General features: G+C 37.5%; 1 protein-coding gene across 1 annotated transcript in view; it reads left to right on the forward strand.

The window, feature by feature from the left end:
- Window positions 1–18,214, forward strand: part of LOC308266867 (putative maltase-glucoamylase 2) — a gene marked incomplete at both ends in the record, with an annotated part of 68,018 nt that overhangs the window by 24,198 nt on the left and 25,606 nt on the right. Inside the window, 9 exons of the mRNA XM_080701255.1 lie at window positions 870–983; window positions 2,175–2,259; window positions 5,160–5,277; window positions 9,762–9,933; window positions 10,503–10,619; window positions 14,845–14,999; window positions 15,145–15,229; window positions 16,515–16,571; window positions 18,065–18,189. Of these exons, the coding sequence (XP_080557381.1) occupies window positions 870–983; window positions 2,175–2,259; window positions 5,160–5,277; window positions 9,762–9,933; window positions 10,503–10,619; window positions 14,845–14,999; window positions 15,145–15,229; window positions 16,515–16,571; window positions 18,065–18,189 (1,028 nt within the window). The remainder of the gene's footprint in view (window positions 1–869; window positions 984–2,174; window positions 2,260–5,159; window positions 5,278–9,761; window positions 9,934–10,502; window positions 10,620–14,844; window positions 15,000–15,144; window positions 15,230–16,514; window positions 16,572–18,064; window positions 18,190–18,214) is intronic.

Below are 18,214 nucleotides of genomic sequence, written 5' to 3' on the forward strand. Positions count from 1 at the left end.
TCATCCATGGACACTTTGTGCAATTAACAATGTGTCCATTGTTAATTGTGGTTCTATAAACATGGATTGCAGTATAACTATAATATTCTGATTTCATTTCCTTTGGAAAGATGCCCAGGAGAGTATTATCATTGGATCATATGACAGTTTCATCCCCAATCTTTGAGAAATTTCCACAATGGTCTCCATGATGCCTGTACTAGTTTTTAGTCTCACCAAGAGCATATATAAAAGTTTCTATTTTCCCATAGCCTCACCAGCATGTATTATTGTTTATGTTATGGATGAATTCCATTCTAACTGAAGTTAAATGGAATCTCAGTGTGGTTTTGATTTGCATTTCCTTGACTGATAAAGATGTTGAACATTTTTAAAATATATTTATTGGCCATTTGCATTTCTTCTTTTGAGAAGTTTCTATTATTTCTGATCTACAGAAATCAGCCCTAAAATTCATGGGGAAAAACAAAAGACCCAGAATATCCAAAATGATATTCAGCAATAAGATCTAGTATTTTAAATAGTTCAACCTCCCAATAAAATCCAGTGTTTAAATAGCTCATCTCCCAATAAGATCCAGTATTTTAATAAATGATTCATCTCCTAATTGGCTTTACATAATAACATATTACTTGTTATGGAAAAAGGCATAGAATGAATTACCATTTAATTAGTTGCTTTTCCTTTCCTTTTCACTTCCTTTTGCAATTTGCATGCATTTTCCTCTAGTTGTTTTGAATGGGAGAGTCACAAATGCCAACTCTCAGGTGATAAGCAAAGCAGAGTTTCTAGGAAAAGAAACTGTAGCTAACAATAGATGAATAATGGAACCAAAGAACAAATTGCCCAGCCTCTTCTATGTTCCCTAGGGCTATCCTGGACCAACTGTCTTTCCTGATTTTAGCAATCCAGTGACTACTCAGTGGTGGACACAGGAGTTCGGTGAATTTCATAATCGTCTGGAGTTTGATGGAGTGTGGATTGTAAGTTACCATTTCAGCTTCAAGTTTTCTTTGTGAAATGGCATGCCAAATTTTCAGATGACTACCGACCCTGGTCTGTAATAAAATAGTTTGCTTGAAATATCAGTATTCAAAATTCTTTTATTCAGTGCTGAGGTGTATATAACAAGCTAGATTCCTAAATCCCCTGAATTCTTTTCTGAATTTGCCACTAACTGGTTATTTCATTTCAATAAAGTTCTTTGTTTTCTCATGGTCATGGCTGTTTCCTTCATTAACTCATTAACTTTTTTAGCCTTAAAATACTGCTTTATTAAAAGTTATAATTGCTATTATTTATAGCATTAGCTCATAAAAATTTAATCACACATTTAATGAGGCCCCATGGTTTTTATTGGAACACATTAGAAAATGTTTTTGAAATTTGATGATATCTTTGCTAGCAAAATTAGACATCATGTATTTTTAATTAATTTTAAGAAAATTGATTTGACCTCAATTATATTCTCTTATTGTTCCTCATTCAGTGAAATGAAAGTAAGAGAAAGTTATAAAACAGAAAGGTTATCCTATCTTAGGTTCTTTACATCTACTGAAGCTTAATGCAAACTAAATTCTCACAATTTATAAGGAAAAGATTGGCCTTTGAAATAATATTTCTTTCCTTTTCAATTTGATTTTTTTAGTAAAGGAGATTAGAGATCAAACCCAGGGATATTCTACCTTCCAGCTACATCCCCAGCCCCTTTAATTTTTTATTTTTAAAAACAGAGTCTTTCCACTTTGCTGACGGTCTCTCTAAGTTGTTGAGACTTGCTTAAAACCTGCCATCCTCCTATCTGTCTCCTAAATACTGGGGTTACAGATGTACACAACCATACCCAGTGAAATATTTATTAATTAATAGACATAAATCAGTTTGTAAAAAATAAAATGTGCCCAATATAATTTAGAAGCATAATATACCTTAGATATAACCTATTCCAATTTTTATAATTTTTATAAAAGGCAATTTTATATTTTTTATAAAACATTCATAAATTTTATTAAAGGTAAAAAAAGAGGTCAAGAAACATTGGGGAGATTATTAAAAATTCAAAGGCTAATTAGTAGAAAACTGTGGAAACCTTCTTTCTAGTTTGCTAGCCATGTCCCAACAACTAATTTTCAATTAGTAACATTTTCAGTTTTGTGCATTTTGTGTCTTTGAAGGAAACGGATGAAGTAACCAGCTTTCACCAAGGTTCTGATCACAGGTGTGAGTCAAACATCTTGAATTTCCCACCCTTCGTGCCCAGTAAGTTCTCACCTGTTTGCTAATTATGCAGATATGAGACATGTTAAAACAACCTCCATATTCGACCATGTAGTAAAAGCGGTTCACTTCCCAGCCCAGTGGATCCCTGGGCTTCCTGACCAGTCTTCTCCTTGACTCTGTGACCTTGCTTGGTCTCCGATTACCTTCTTGCTGCCATAACCCAAAGGCAGCATGTGGTGAACACCAATTAGTCTGAATCTAGTGCCTCTCGTGTCTCCTGCCACTCCAGAGTTCCAAATTTTTTCTTTACTTTTTTTTTTTTTTGGTAATTCTGGGGATTGAAGACAGGGGCATTTTACCTCTAAGAGATACTTTCAGCTTGATTTTGAAACAGGGTCTAACTAAGCTGTGGAGGGCTTCACCAAGTTGCTGAGGATGGCTGTGAACCTGACATTGTCTGGTCTCAGCCTCCCCAGTACTTAGTTTACAAGTGTGCACCACCATCCCCAGCTCATATTTCCAAATTCTTTCAATCTGTTCACTGTTTGTAAAGCCCTTAGCTGGTTCCATTTTAGAGTTTATGGAGTTCAGCATACTCTAACGTACAGATCACCTTATACTGAAGTACATTTATATTAAATACCTTTTTCCTTCTTTCTTTCTTCCTTCCTTCCTTCCTCTCCTCCCATTATCAATAGTTTAAGGCATCAATAGTTCTTTACTGCTTCTATTTATTTATTTATTTTTACCATTTTTGGTTAAGGGTGATTGTTCAATCCTTGGGTTTAAAAGAATATATGCATGTGTGACTGTTTTGAGGTGTGGTGGGGATTATAGAATAGGTTGTAGCCTGTACTGTGGAAACAAAGAAGCTCCCATTTATCAGTGGATTGAAATCCTAAAAATTTATTTTTTGTCCAAATCACACTCCAGTGAGGGATGGGTGGCTTGCGTTCAAGCAGCATCAGATATCTTGTTTTCCCATTGTCTTTAATCTACCACCATAGGGCCTTTGTTTTCAGCCACATGGATTACAGGAAACTGAGGGTAGAAGGAATCTAATATACCTACATGCCTTTGCCAGAATCTCGTCACAGCTTCAGCCTAATTCAAGGGGAGGTATAATATTCAAGTATCATCTCTTTATTCTACTGGAAAGGGAACAGAGGCTCACCCTGCAAAAACCTGGAGACAATAATTTAGTTTCTTCATTGGCCCCTGCTGCTTACTGAAGGAGGAAATTATTGTTTTGGAGGAAGTCTTGGCTTCAATCCATTTAACCTCTTGAAAAATCTACTCTCTGCTTTCCTAACTAATTCTTTGTTTCTATTCAGTCTGTATTTTCTGTTTGTTTTTTAAATTTTCCCTGTCCTGAATCAGCTTATCACATTTTTATTAATCTCTTAATCTTATTATTTGGGCAAACCTGTTTGATTTTTGTGTTTCACATTTTTTTCTTTTTGCTCTGCACAAAAGCCTCAATTTATCACCCTCTGCTTGTTCTAGAAAACATGTCACTCTATACCTTCAGTATTTATCTACTCACAAAGATCAGCCACTTTTCAAGATTGCAGAGTACACATTAGCTTGATAAAAATACAGATGTAATGAACTTTGACTAGGAAAATGTAAGAGTCCTTTTAATGATTACAGTTATTTATCTCATTTTGCAAACTAAGCTGTGTCAGAAATACAAATTCTTCTTACATTTTATAATTAAATTTAATTTCTGACACCAAACCTTGGTTCTGTTAGGCTGGTGGGAAAAGTTATGTGCTTTTATTGGTGCATTATAATTTCACATCATATTGTAAATCATGTTGACAGTGACATACATGCACATAGCACTTGTTTCTCTCCCCCTCCTCCACCTCCCCATTTCCTAATACAAAATACTGAGATTTATGTTGGTATTTTCACATATGTACACATATTCCATGGTAGTAATTCAATAATAAGTCTCAGTCTTCCTTCTCCCCTCCCCTTAGGTCTCTCTGGTTCTGTTTTTTCTCCCTTATTAGAAGTCCCTCTGACAACTCAATTGCTCTTTAGCTTGTGCATATTAGAGAAAACATATAACCCTTCACTTTCTGTAATTGGCTAATCTCACTAAACATAATATTATCAAAGTCCTTCCATTTTTGCAAATGTCGTAATTTTGTTTTTCTTTATTGCTAAGTAGAATTCCATTGTGTTTATGTCTCATAATTTTGTAATCCATTCATCCATCTATGGATATCTAGGTTGGTTTCATAATTTGACTATGGTGGGAAAAATTTAACCTCATTCTTTGCTTGTCCCACCACTTTTGGTAATTGTACCTCATACTGAGTTCTTATATGTGAGCAAGAATTCCCAAAGGAAGGCAGAAGTGGCCCCAGGTACAGGTCCACAGGTAGAAGACAGGGAAGAAAGATTGCAGGACATGAGGAACTAAAGGCTGACCATTTTAGCTTCAGGAAAGGGAAACTACAGAAATGACAGGGATTCTCTATTCAGGGTTTTCTCAGGATTTGTATTCTTATTTATGAAACCACCCAAATGGCATCTTTCTTTTATTTTAATCATTGCTCTTTTATAGTGCTCCAGGGGCACTCATTACCTGAAGAGTGCACATTCAAATCATCTCTCTGACCTTTGAGCAGCTGCCTATTTCTCCAGGTAGTTTTCCTAACTGCCTCCACTCACCACCATCCACTCACTGCCATCCTTTGTGAGCACAAAGGAATGAAAACTAGTTTTGTTGATTCATGGGAGGGGGCTTGATATAGGAAGGACCCAGGTAGAAAGTAGTATTTAAGATAGAAATGACAATCTCGAAAGGTTTTTTTAAGTGGAGATTGGTGAGGAAGTTACAGGTACTGGGAAGAAGATGAGAGGGCTGTTTTCTTAGTGTTGGTTGGTGGAGCCCTGCCTCACTGTTGGGTATTTTTCCCTAGGCATTCTCAACCACTCGTTGATTGCAAGAACTCTCTGCATGGACTCAGAGTTTAACTGGGGCCTTCACTATGATGTCCACAGCTTGTATGGCTACTCCATGGCAAGAGCCACAGACTTGTAAGGAGTTAATTCTCTTCCCAATTTCAGATTTGGGAAGGTGGGGTGGGACATTTCTCTTTTCTAAGTGTATTGCTAAAATATTTTCTATAGTTTTAAGCATAATGAAACTTCTAGTAGGATACTTAAGAAATTCTCTCATACATTTTTTTCATTCTATACAGGATTAGTATTGATTGGCTTATGCCTAAGGAACATTATTATTTAAAGATACTCATAGGCAATAACGTGTAAGATGTTCAAAGCCCTTACATAGAAGTCATCTCTTTCCAGGTCCCATTACTGAATGCACTATGACTACTATTCTAGCATTGCTTAATTTTAGCAAATAAAAATACAGGGCACAAAGTAAAATTTCCATTGGGCATACTAAAATTTGCTCATTATTCATTCAAAATTCAAATTTATTTAAATGTCATATATTTATCAGTAAATATTACATGACATTCTTCAAGCTCACCTCCCCACATCTTACTCCAGTTACACACTCACCACTGTCAGTGTCTCCACCACCACCACTCATTATGAAAATCTCCTATTAAGGAGAAAGATGTGTATTGCCAAACATTCCATTCCTTTATGCAGCTTGTTGCATACATTTTATTAATGACGATATAAATTCAGAAATAGCTTTCTCTTCAGTTTCTTCATTGGAATTTGGTAAAACATGCTCATGATACCTGAGAAAGCAAGAAATTTAGGGCTAAACCTAAGAAGATCTTCATTTTAGGTTTGCAACAGAGATGAGTAAACTGAAGTATTTGAAGGGCTGTTGGAGATCTTTGAGTGCCATAAGAAAGAATTAAAGTCTTGACCTTTCTCTGCTCATCTCCTTTCATTCTGGTATTTCTACAGCCCCATTATGGGGCCTTTGGTGTGCTTACAGGACATGTCACAGTCTTGTCTTTACTTGACTTTCTGTCTCTGTGGTACACAAAGTCATGGCCTTTCCTTTAAACCTTGGCTTGGCAAATTCTTGAGATAATACCCAATCTGGCCTCTTGATCTTGTTCCTGTTGTTTCTTCTTATCTGTCTATCCATCTGTATCTAGATTTTTTCTCTCTGTTTTTCTACCAGTGAGTCCCAGAGATCAATCTTCAGACTTCTCTTTTCATAGGTAATTTATTCCTTCCTAATGTTTTTACTATAATCTGTATTAATGGTTTTAAAATATATAATTCTAGCTGAATTTAAGGTTTAAAAATTTAAAACTTATAATCCTAGTTGAATTAAAAGTCTCTGATTTTCAGACACAAATATCCAAAATGACCTTCTGACTTTCTCTACTTGGACGTCTTAAAGTCCAACACACCATTCTTCTTACCTTGTCTTGACCTCCCTCTGTACTGTGGCTAATCATTTAGAAACTCTTAAATTCCCAATATTGGTTGGTAGCAAATCCATATCCCATACTTCCAAGTGGGAAACTTGGCATTACACTTTCTTACATGATTTGGATGCGAAAATTAAAAAAACACACTGTTCCACATTGTTGTCAGAGTGATCTTTCTGAGGCTCAGTGTTTCTCATTTCTTTCACTAGGATAAAATTACTTGTAGCTCACTATTTTTTATACAATAAAATAAAATCCAATCACCTTTGTACAACCTGTAAGATACTTCAAAACCTAATTTCTTGCATCTTTGCCACTCATATTTTATACTATGATAATATATAACTCCTTGTTTTTTCCAAGTCTGAATGCTACCCATTCATTTATGTGTTGTTTGACCCGCACAAGATGATCTTCCTTGCTCTGTCCATTCTGCAAGCGCCTACTTACCTATAAACTTCATTTTCCAGACATGATGCTGCATACCTGTAATCCCAGTACTGGGAAGACTCAGTCATGAGGTTCAAAGGCTTGAGGCCAGTCTCAGCAATGACTTAGCGAGGTCCCTCAGTGTCAGTGTCTAGTGCACTGGAGACCCAAGGGAAAAGCTGCGCTGAACAGGACACAGGGGATGCAGAGTTTCATGTACAACTGCATGTTTTATTGATAGAGCAATCAGACTTTTATAGAGAAAGCTTCTATCGATTACATGAACGAGTTAACTATTTCAGACATTACAAGGTTATCTTAAAGCAACAATGGATGTGTGTAAGTAAAGACAAAAGACTAATCTCAAACTTAAAGCAAGTCTTTGTTTTACAAATAGAAGCAAGGAACACCTGTGACCACTCTTAACATCTCAAGCTGTATATCATACCAATAAATTTTCTGAGATGTCTAGACTGGGAGACATGCAAAGAGGCCTGGAGCTGCTTCCTGACCTTCAAGGGAACTTGGCAGAACACATAGCTCTCACACCTCAGCAATTTAGAAGACTCTTTTTCCAAAAAAATTTAAAATATTGTTGGGATTGTAGCTCTGGTAGAATGCCTCTGAGTTCAACCTACAGTACCAAAAATTAATAAAAAAAGCCCTTATCCCACACATAAATTCTGAAATTCTGGAAATATGACAGTTCTTGGAATAGACTATTGCTCCTTTTTGTGTGATGCATATTTTCATATTGTAGTATGATTAATATGTGCCAATATTATATAATAATTTTAGATACTCATATTTTTCTTGCTGTAGGTTCTTTTATGGCAAACTCCTGCCTGTATCTCTACCCTTACAAACAGTGTGTGCATTTAAGACATTTTAGAGGAATAAATACAGAATGGGTACACAGGGTACCTAATAAATCTGAGACAGACTGTGTCCATTATTTTCTAACATGATTCTGTCCTCATTATGCTAAGTTCCATTAGAGAGAGGAAAGAGAGAGAGAGAGAGAGAAAGAGAGAGAGAGAGAGAGAGAGAGAGAGAGAGAGAGAGAGAGAGAGAGAGAATATTCAGTAAGTGATCAGTATGTTTGAATTTCAATAAAAGCAAAACTCCAATAATAAGGACATAGATTTCTGATTTTCTCTTTTCTGGCTTCATTCTGTCTGTACTACCTTCACTGTAAAGTAAACAAGGTGAATAAGACTAAGTTTCCTCATCTCTGAAATGAGAGATTTGGAGTTATAATCCCAGTACCTTTCTGTTCTGTTATACCTCAATTAAATGCTTCCTATCTAGCCGGGCGTGGTGGTGCATGCTTCTAATCCCCGCGCTTGGGAGGCAGAGACAGGAGGATCGCGCAGGTTCGAAGCTAGCAGCGCGCTGGCTTAGGAGACCCTGTTTCCAAATAAAAATGTAAAAATAGGTCTGGGAGTGTAGCCCAGAGGTAGAAGGGCTTCCAGGAACCCCAGTACCAAAAAAAAAAAAAAAAAAATGCTTCCTATCTATGAATGGGAGGTGGGAAGGAGTGGGAATAAATTTTCAGAAAAGTCAGGAACTATTGTAGAATGGAAACATAGCTACCACATAGCTTTACTGCCAGCATTGTCATGTAATAAAAGTACTATAAAATCATGAGTGGGTTGGATAATAGTTATGGCTAACTATCATAGTTAAAAGGTAACGATGATTGAGTAAGTAGTAGTAAGTAGAGGGTATTTTTCTAGCTTCTCTGGGTTGTGTCAGTGGTCTCAATCCCAGGAAACAGAGGAGATAAATGGAACTAGGCCTTTGAGCATGAGGCAGGATCACCAAAGACACAAGATTTTTATTCAGTGGGGGGTGTGGACATCAGGGAGACAAATCATAACCAGAAATTTAGCTTAACCTTAACTTAAACAATAGTTTGGAGACAGTAGTTTCCAGACAGTGAATGACGAAGTGGAATTCACCTCTTTCTCTGCTCAAAGAAGAAAGGGATCTGATCCTCCCAGAGATCACTCCCTGACAATAAATATACCAGACCTGGGGAATAAAAAAGAGAAACATAAGGATCTCTGAACAAGGCTTTATTTCTAAACTGGAAAAAACCTGATTGCTATCTAATCTGTATTACCATAATGGCTTGCCTCTAACCAGAGCCTCTGATATGTTCATTCCTATTTGAGTTTCACTCTATCTAGGTTGAATGTGTTTCTTTCATGATAGGTGACTGCAGAATGCACTCAAACTCATGCCAGTAGAGGAAAGATGAAGTGTCTGCTAGTCTATACCAAGAGGAAGTGAGCACACAAAGCTCCAACCTGCACTGTGGTTATGCTAAACTGGATCATCCATGGGCAACAAGGAGTAGAACCAGGGGATGATAGGGAAACTGTCTAAAGGGAGAAGATGAAACCAATAACCTAAATGTAGTTACAATGTATTATCAACCAAAGAGGCCAGACCAAAACCAGATCTAAAAAGATGGAGAAAAAATAACCATGAAGATAGGAACATAGAGAAATTTCTCTGGAGGCTAAAATAAAGATGTTTTTAGAGTCTTATGTGAGATCTGAAACATTACTCAGAATGAAGAAAGAGCTCTTTATTTTCCCCAAAGCATTTTTATTTCAGTTTGCTTGAAAAGTTCCTTGCTTCCCTTAGTTTAGGGTGGGTTCCAGAGGTTTACAGTTTACCTTACATGCAACTGGCTTTATTCTTTTTCAGGGCCATGAACTCTGTCTTCTCCAATAACAGAAGCTTCATCTTATCCCGTTCTACTTTTGCTGGATCTGGCAAATTTGCTGCTCACTGGCTGGGAGACAACGCAGCCACATGGGATGACCTCCGATGGTCCATCCCCAGTATCCTTGAATTCAATCTGTTTGGCATCCCCATGGTGAGCCTCATTCCCAACCAAGGAACTCTAACCCTTTTTGATTAGAGACTTCAGTTACTAGTCTTTAAGACTGTTCGATAAACTAAAGTGTATGTCCTCTTGTGATATGATATGTATTAGAAAACATCAAATTCTATGTGTAGTATAAGCTGTCTTCTGAAGATAGCATGGTGACACTTCATAGCATACCTGTAATCCAGGGAATCTCTGGACGTGAGAAAGATACACCATGAGTAAATTGCATTCACATTACAGAAAAATCCCATTAGGTGAGCATCAGTGAAAATTATGAAATTGGGAACTGAAGATTGAATATTGAAGAAGAAGAGTCTTCTAAGTAAGGAATATCATTTATACCACCAGCCAATTTTCTCCTCTTCAGACTATTCTATGATGCTTACTTATTTGTTCTCTTATTTGGCTGGGGTCTTACCCTGGGGCTCTGGACTCTTCTTAAACACAGAATGACACCAACAGGAGATTCTTTTTCCCCTTATTATATAAATAAAAGGTTTATACTTATGCCTCTCTCAATGAAAACTCTGGTCCTATGTGTGTTAATTTTTCAGGTAGGAGCCAACATCTGTGGTTATACAGAAAATGTCACAGAGGAGCTCTGCAGAAGGTGGATGCAGCTTGGAGCATTCTATCCGCTATCAAGGAATCACAATGGGCCTGAGTTCAGGGTAAGGTCTCTAAGAAAAGTGACGGAAACATCCTGGATTGTCTCATCTACTTGTTCTCAAAGAAGGCTTGGAGAAAACCTACAGGGTGATTCTAACTGCAGAAGAAGTATACAAAAGTCTTGCATGATATGGGTAAAAATCAGGGTATCCAAATGAGAATGTTTGGCATGGGGTAAGCATATATTAAATGATTTTGTTGTTGAAATCTCATCCATAAAGGTGAGAAGATTTGTTAAAGTTTGTGTGGAGTTCTTACCATCACCTTACAGAAGACAAAACAATTGGAACTCAGTATTTTATATCAGTTAATAAAAAGAAATCACTCATAGATTAAAGGAAACAGGGAAAAGGTTTTTAGGGAGGGGAAGGTTGGTGATTTGAATTATTTTTAAATTTTGTTATAATATTTAATATTTTGAGCCAGGCATGGTGGCAGATGTCTGTAATCCCAGCACTTGGAAGGCTGAAAAAGAAGGATTGTGAGATCAAAGCCAGCCTCAGCAAGTTAGCTTGGCTCTCAACAACTTAGTGAGATCCCATTTCAAAATAAAAAGATAGCGGTTTATCTTGGAGTTAGAATCCCCCTGTTTTCAATCCCCAGCACTACACACACACACACACACACACACACACACACACACACACACACACACATACACATCTACCTGTTTTTAAATGAATAGTTTGAGAAACCATCCCATACTACTTCTTATAATTCATTCAACGTTTACCCTTTTCCATCCAAATTGTGTGTGTGTGTGTGTGTGTGTGTGTGTGTGTGTGTGTGTGTGTGTGTTTGTGTGTGCAGTGCATATGTGGTTCTGGGGACTGAACCCAGGGATCACCTACCATGAAGCTATATCCAAAGCCTTTTTTATTTATTTTACCTTATGTTTTTTTTATTTTTGAGACAAGGCTTCTCTAAGTTGCCTAGGGGTCCTTAACATGTGCTTCTCTGACTTCAGCCACCCAAGTAGATGGATTTACAAAATATTTTTAATGGGCAAGTGTATAGAAGGGGGTCCAGTGTCTGATAATTGGTATTTATAGTCATGGCAGGAACAAGTAAAGTGAGTTGTCTTTTCTTTTTTTTTTTTTTTTTTTTTTTTTTTTTGGTGGTACTGGGGTTCCTGGAAGCCCTTCTACCTCCGGGCTACACTCCCATACCTATTTTAACATTTTTATTTGGAAACAGGGTCTCCTAAGCCAGCGCGCGTGGCTGGCTTCGAACCTGCGCGATACTCCTGTCTCTGCCTCCCAAGCACGGGGATTACAAGCGTGCGCCACCACGCCCGGCTGTTTTTTCTTTTTTTAAAAAATAATCTGCTTTTGAAATATAACAGATTGAGTGTTTTCACTTTCAATTGACTCATTTGAGTAACTTCCTAATGATAATTTTTATCTCAAGCTCTTGACTTCGTACATTGACAGATCTCTAACACGGAAGAATTAACAGTCAATCTTTCCAAGCATTTTAGCCTGAGACTTTCCCTGTCACCAGTAAGATAGAGAGGGATGAACTATTTCTCAATATCTAAACAGCTTGCCAGCAGCATAAGGCAGTAGCTTTTCATGAACGGAAAGGGCTTAAACAGATAAGAACACTCAGCTTACCCAGGAAGCTAGGTTCAAGTGCTAGTTTTCTTTCTTATATACTATCTCTGTTAAATTGAATTATAGTAAAATCTGCACATGCCAGTTTAAATTTAAATTTAGTTGCTGGCCTAGTGATGTATGCCTTTAATCCCAGTACTTAGGAGGCTAAAAAAAAAGGATAGCAGGTTTGTGGCCAGCCTCAGAAATGTAGCAAAGCTATCAGCAACTTAGATCCCTTTTTAAAATTAAAAATAAAACACAACTGGGGGGTGTATCTCAGAAGTAGAGTTCTCCTATGTTCAACCCCTCTATTCTCATTCTCTCTCTTTCTCTCTCTCTCTCTCTCTCTCTCTCTCTCACACACACACACACACACACACACACACACACACACACAAATTTAACAAGTAAAAGGAGGAAGACATTTTAAAATATATTTTATGTAACTCAGTATGTATATATATATATATGTATATATATATGTATAATTTAAATTTATGTTTAACACAAGATATTATTATTTTATTTTATTTATTTTACTTTTTTTGGTGGTACTGGGCTTCCTGGAAACCCTTCTACCTCCAGGCTACCCTCCCAGACTTATTTTATATTTTTATTTTGAAACAGGGTCTCTTAAACCAGCGAGGCTGGCTTCAAACCTGTGCGATCCTCCTATCTTGGCCTCCCAAGCGCGGGGATTACAAGCGTGTGCCACCACGCTTGGCAAGACATGATATTATTAATGAGCTATTTTTTGTGGTATTTGGGATTGAACTCAAGGGCATTCTACCTCTGAGCCACACACCCAGACCTTTTCATTAATTAATTAATTAGTTTATTTTTGTTTGTTTTGAAACAGGGTCTTACTAGGTTGGTGAGAGTCTCACTACTTACTGAGGTGATCCTGTGATCCTCCTTGAACCTGTGATCCTCCTGTATCAGCCTCCCAAATACTGGAATTATAGGCATGTACCACCATGCCTGACTTTATTATTATTATTATTATTATTAATTTATCTTTTTATTTTGAAACAGATCCTCAGTAAGGTGCTGAGGCTGGTTTTGAACCTGTGGTACTCCCCGTTCAGCCTGTGTGGGTCACCACATCCTGCTAAAATGAGCTATTTTATATCCATTTTTCTATTAAGTCTTCAAAATTCAGTGTGCATTTTACACTTGTAGCATATCTCAACTTAAATGGTAAATTTTCAGCAGTTGAAGTGAGATGTAATGCTTTCAAAACTATGGAGTTCTGTTTAATGGAAATACTATTTTACACTGAACATATTTTACACTGAAATAACACTTTACAATTAAAGTAATATTTTCCATTTTAAGATTTATATTTAAATGAACTATAAACAGATAAAAGGTCAGTCCCTCAATCTTACCACATTTCAAGTGTCTAGTGGCCCCCACAGTGGAAAGTGTGGCTCTAGGCATTCTCAGGTGGAAACCAGAAAGTTGGAGGATGTGGGACATTATTTTATTTTGGGTTTGGCCTTAGGGTTTTCGTGAGCCTTGAACTTGGAATACAGGATAGTTCTATTTGGAGGGAAATGAGCAAAAGAAAGTAGTAAATTCAGATAATTTCCGTCCACAATTTAGTCCCAGCAATATGGTGCAGGAAGACAAGTCTAGACATGACATGTGTAGTTTTCACTTCTTCCAAATTGCAAGGGCAATTAAAAAAAATGAGTGTCAATCATTTATGGTGAATTTCTACTCTGGAATGTAGAAAAATTAGATTTTCCTTCTGAATAGTTCTTTCTTTGATCGTGGGTAAAATCTTCTCAAACCTGTCCTTATGACTTCATTACACACTATGTATGAAAAAAATTATATTAGAGAACAAATAGAGGTTATTATCTTTGGGAGAGAGAACAATAAACCATTCTGATGGTAAAAACATTACAGATGAAACTAGATGTAATATTTTGGGGGAGGAGTGGATACTGGAGATTGAACCCAGGGGCATTCTACCTCTGAGGTATATACCCTCAGTCCATTTTATTTTGGAACAGGGTTTTGTTAAGTTACTGAGGCTGGCCTCAAATCTGTGACCCTCCTATCTCAGTGTCACAAGTACTTGGATTATAGGCATGCACCACCACGCCCAAGATAGATGTAAGATTTTAAATTTACAAATTTATAAAAGTACATGGAAAGAAAAAATGAATCCTAAATCATGGTGGTAGGCAATGTGACTTATGACAATGGATTTCAAAACAATTTTAGTGGTATAACCAACTTAAGTACAACTTAGTATTGTTATTTTCTAAGTGAAATATTATGAAAATCCTCAATAAAGGAAGATTAACCCCTCTGGAGGGAGCAAGGTCCACTCTGGCCCCTTTGTGTCCATGGCAACCCCTGGGGAACTTATTTATCACAATTGCTTCTGCCACATTTTTGTAATTGTACACGAGGAAGTTTTGTTATCTTTGTTGTTATTTTCTCAGCTCTATAGCAAAGGAATTAACCCAAGATACTTTCAGTTATGGAAATGCTTTGATGTTCTCCAGGTGGGAACATTGCTACCTACAATGTGGGAAAGCTCCTTGTCATGAGGAAACTTTAAAACTGTGTTAGAAAAAAATATTCAGTAATGGCTTTTGTTTTCTTCTAGGACCAGGACCCTGCTGCCTTTGGTACTGACTCTCTGCTGTTGAATTCCTCCAGACATTATCTGAACACTCGCTATACCCTGCTACCTTATCTCTACACCCTCTTCTACCATGCTCACACCAAGGGGGAGACAGTAGCAAGGCCCCTGGTACATGAGTGAGTTCCCTGATCTTCAGAGAATCCTCTTCAGTTTGCAATTTCACTTAACATTTTTAGTGGTAACAAGTCCAGTTAGGACATGTAGAGTACTGTTGCTGTCTATTGGAAATTCCACATGCCTCACTACATCTTGTTTTTCTAGGTTCTACCAGGACCCAACCACGTGGGATGTACATGAGCAGTTCTTATGGGGGCCTGGGCTCCTCATTACACCTGTTTTATATCAAGTATGTTCATAATCAAACAACAGAGTAAAATATTGCACTTATCTCCCTGATTCCATAGTTGAATAACTAGATCCTGAGTATTGATGATTTAATTAAAATCTAAGTGTAAATATAAATGAGAGACATCATGAAATATTTTATTTATATATTTATTTTTGAAACTGGGAATTGAACTCAGGGACATTCTACCTCTGACCTACAACTTTAGCTCTATTTTTATTCTTTATTTTAAAACAGAGTCTCACTAAATTGTGGAGGGCCTAAGTAGCTAAGGCTATTTAAGACCTGTGATCCTCTTGTCTCAACCTCCCAAGTACTGGGATTATATGTCTGTGTCACATATCTGGCTAAAAGTTTAGAAATTAGAAAAGTTGTAATTTTGCTGAGCATGGTGGCACATGCCTGTAATCCCCATACTTGGGAGGCTGAGATAGATTTGATGTCAGTTTAAACAACTTAGTGAGACCTCAGTAACTTAGAAATACCTTATTTCATAATAAAAAATAAAATAAGGCTGGGGATGTAGCTTGGAGATAGAATGTTCCTGGGTTCATTCTATAGTACCAAAAAAAAAAAAGAGATAATTCTTGGTTTCAATGTCTTTAGGCATATGGTGTAGCACTGATGTTGGGTTTAAATGCCTACTGTGTGTGTGTGTGCTGATCATCCATCCATGTTTACACTTGTCTAGTGAGATGTGCTTTGATGTTGATTTGGAAAGAAACTGAAAAGGAGCAAGGAAGGAGAGAAGAGTTATGGTCAAGAGAGGCTTGTTACATTATCTGAAGGGCCAACATATCTTTACTGAGTGTGATTTGGGTAAGAGGTCAGTTGGCAAGAGTGGGGAAGGACCCAGATTACAATCCTCTTCTTGTAAACATGAGGATCATCCATGTACTAACATCAAAGGCCCTTTGAGCTGGCATTTTAACCATTTAAACATTTTAACCATGATTGGTCCTGCTAACCAACAAATGGCCCTGCTGGAAGTATCCCACAGGGGCCTGGCTGGCTCAGTCTCCTCCCAGCTGTTGGACCCCATGACATAATGAATGAACGTTTTCTGCTTCTCCTAGAAAAAGCAGGGCATTGTAGAAAAACAAACTTAATTTCTAGGAATAGTTTTGTTTTGAATAAACTCAGTTTTTGCCTTTTCACAAGTGGAATGGGATGTTCTCTTTTTTTCTCTTAGGATTGTTCAGATGACCCTGGGGAGTGATATGTGGGGGTGCTCCATAAACCATAAAGAGGGGTGCTAACCTGACTTCCTGGTTTGTTCCCCTAGGGCGTGGAGCAAGTAAAAGCATACATTCCAGATGCCATTTGGTATGAGTATGAGACAGTAAGTGAAGTGGCTCCAGTGGTCCCCGAAACCTGCCTCCAGCAGAGGGCAATTCTAAACTAGCACTATTAGAAACTCATGCTAGGATAATGGCACAAGGTTTTACATTAAGTTGATGGTGGGGATTTTTATGCCAGGTGTCTTAGCCTATTCAGAATGGTATAACAAACTATCTTATACTGAAGAATGTGTAAATGACTAGTCATTTACACATTTACTACTCACTATTCATTTACACTGTATTACTACTTATAGCTCTGGAGGCTGAAAAGTCTGAAATCAAGTCACTGGCAGATTACATGTCTGAAGAGGGCTCACTCATTCATTGGTGGCAGCTTCTCTTTGAGCTTTCATGACTTATTAATTTACTCAAAGCCCCCTTCCCTTCGTATCATCACAATTGGGTATTAAGTTCTAACATAAACTTTAGGGGACATCAACATACAGATCATAGCCAGATACTTTCCCAAATGTATGAGGATATAATTTGAATAGCTAGCATGGGTTTATGGAAATTCACTATATTAATCTGGCAACCATACAGCTATTAGACTAGTTGTTGGCCTTTACCTATGATATAAATGTGTGTTAGCTTTCTGTTAAATACCTAAGATGATCACTTTAAAAAAGATAAGTTTTATTTCAGCTTATAGCTTCAGATGACCATGATTGAATAAACCAATTGTTTTTGGCCTGTTGAATCTTGTCATGGTGATGCTGGTGGAGCAAAACTACTCACCTCAGAAAGAAAGAAAAGGGAAGAGGCCGGGGTCCTATAATACACTTTGAAAACATGTGTCCAGTGACCCAAAACCTCTCACAAGGCCTCACCTCTTAAAGTTTCTGTCATCTCCCAATAGCACTAACCAAGAAACCAAGCCTTGAACACATGGGACTTTGGGGGACACTTTAAATACAAGGTACAGCAGATAGTATGGTACAAGGTAAAGAAAGAAGATGGGTTAGAGTCTGTTGCAGCCAACATTCTCACTCACTGCCGGGACTCAAAAAACCTGATAAAACTTGGAAGAAGATTTATTTGCTCACAGTTCTGGAGATTTCAGAATTCAGTCTATGTTAGGTCAGGTAAAGTCTGGGTAGCTCAGGCATGGTGTAGGGGAGAGAGAGAGAGAGAGAGAGAGAGAGAGAGAGAGAGAGAGAGAGAGAGAGAGAGAGAGAGAGAATGAATACACATTCTGCTCTCACATCACAGAGGCCATAAGCAGAGAAAGCAAGCAAGGTGAAGAAGGGATATAAATCCCCAAGGTTATTTCCATGGCTACTTTGTCTATGTGAAGTCTAGGGGGACATTTAAATCTAAACCATAACATAGTTTCAGCTCTACTCTGTATTATTTGTCTTGTTTAAATCACTTCATTTTGAGGTCTCCATGTTTCTTTGCTTTAAGGCAAGGTGATTGAATTCGATTATCTCTAAGTTCTTTCTTAACCTATACAGTTTATTATCTTCTCTGTTTTATTTTTGTTGACTAGGGAGTGGCCATCCCATGGAGGAAACAGTTTGTGAATATATCACTCCCAGGTGACAGGATAGGGCTTCACTTTCGAGAGGGCTACATATTTCCCACCCAGCAGCCAAACACAACTACCGAAATGAGGTAAGCTCTTTTCTTTTCTAAGTTG

This window comes from Muscardinus avellanarius, assembly GCF_963383645.1.
Source record: "Muscardinus avellanarius genome assembly, chromosome: 9".
NCBI classification, from domain to species: Eukaryota; Metazoa; Chordata; class Mammalia; order Rodentia; family Gliridae; genus Muscardinus; species Muscardinus avellanarius.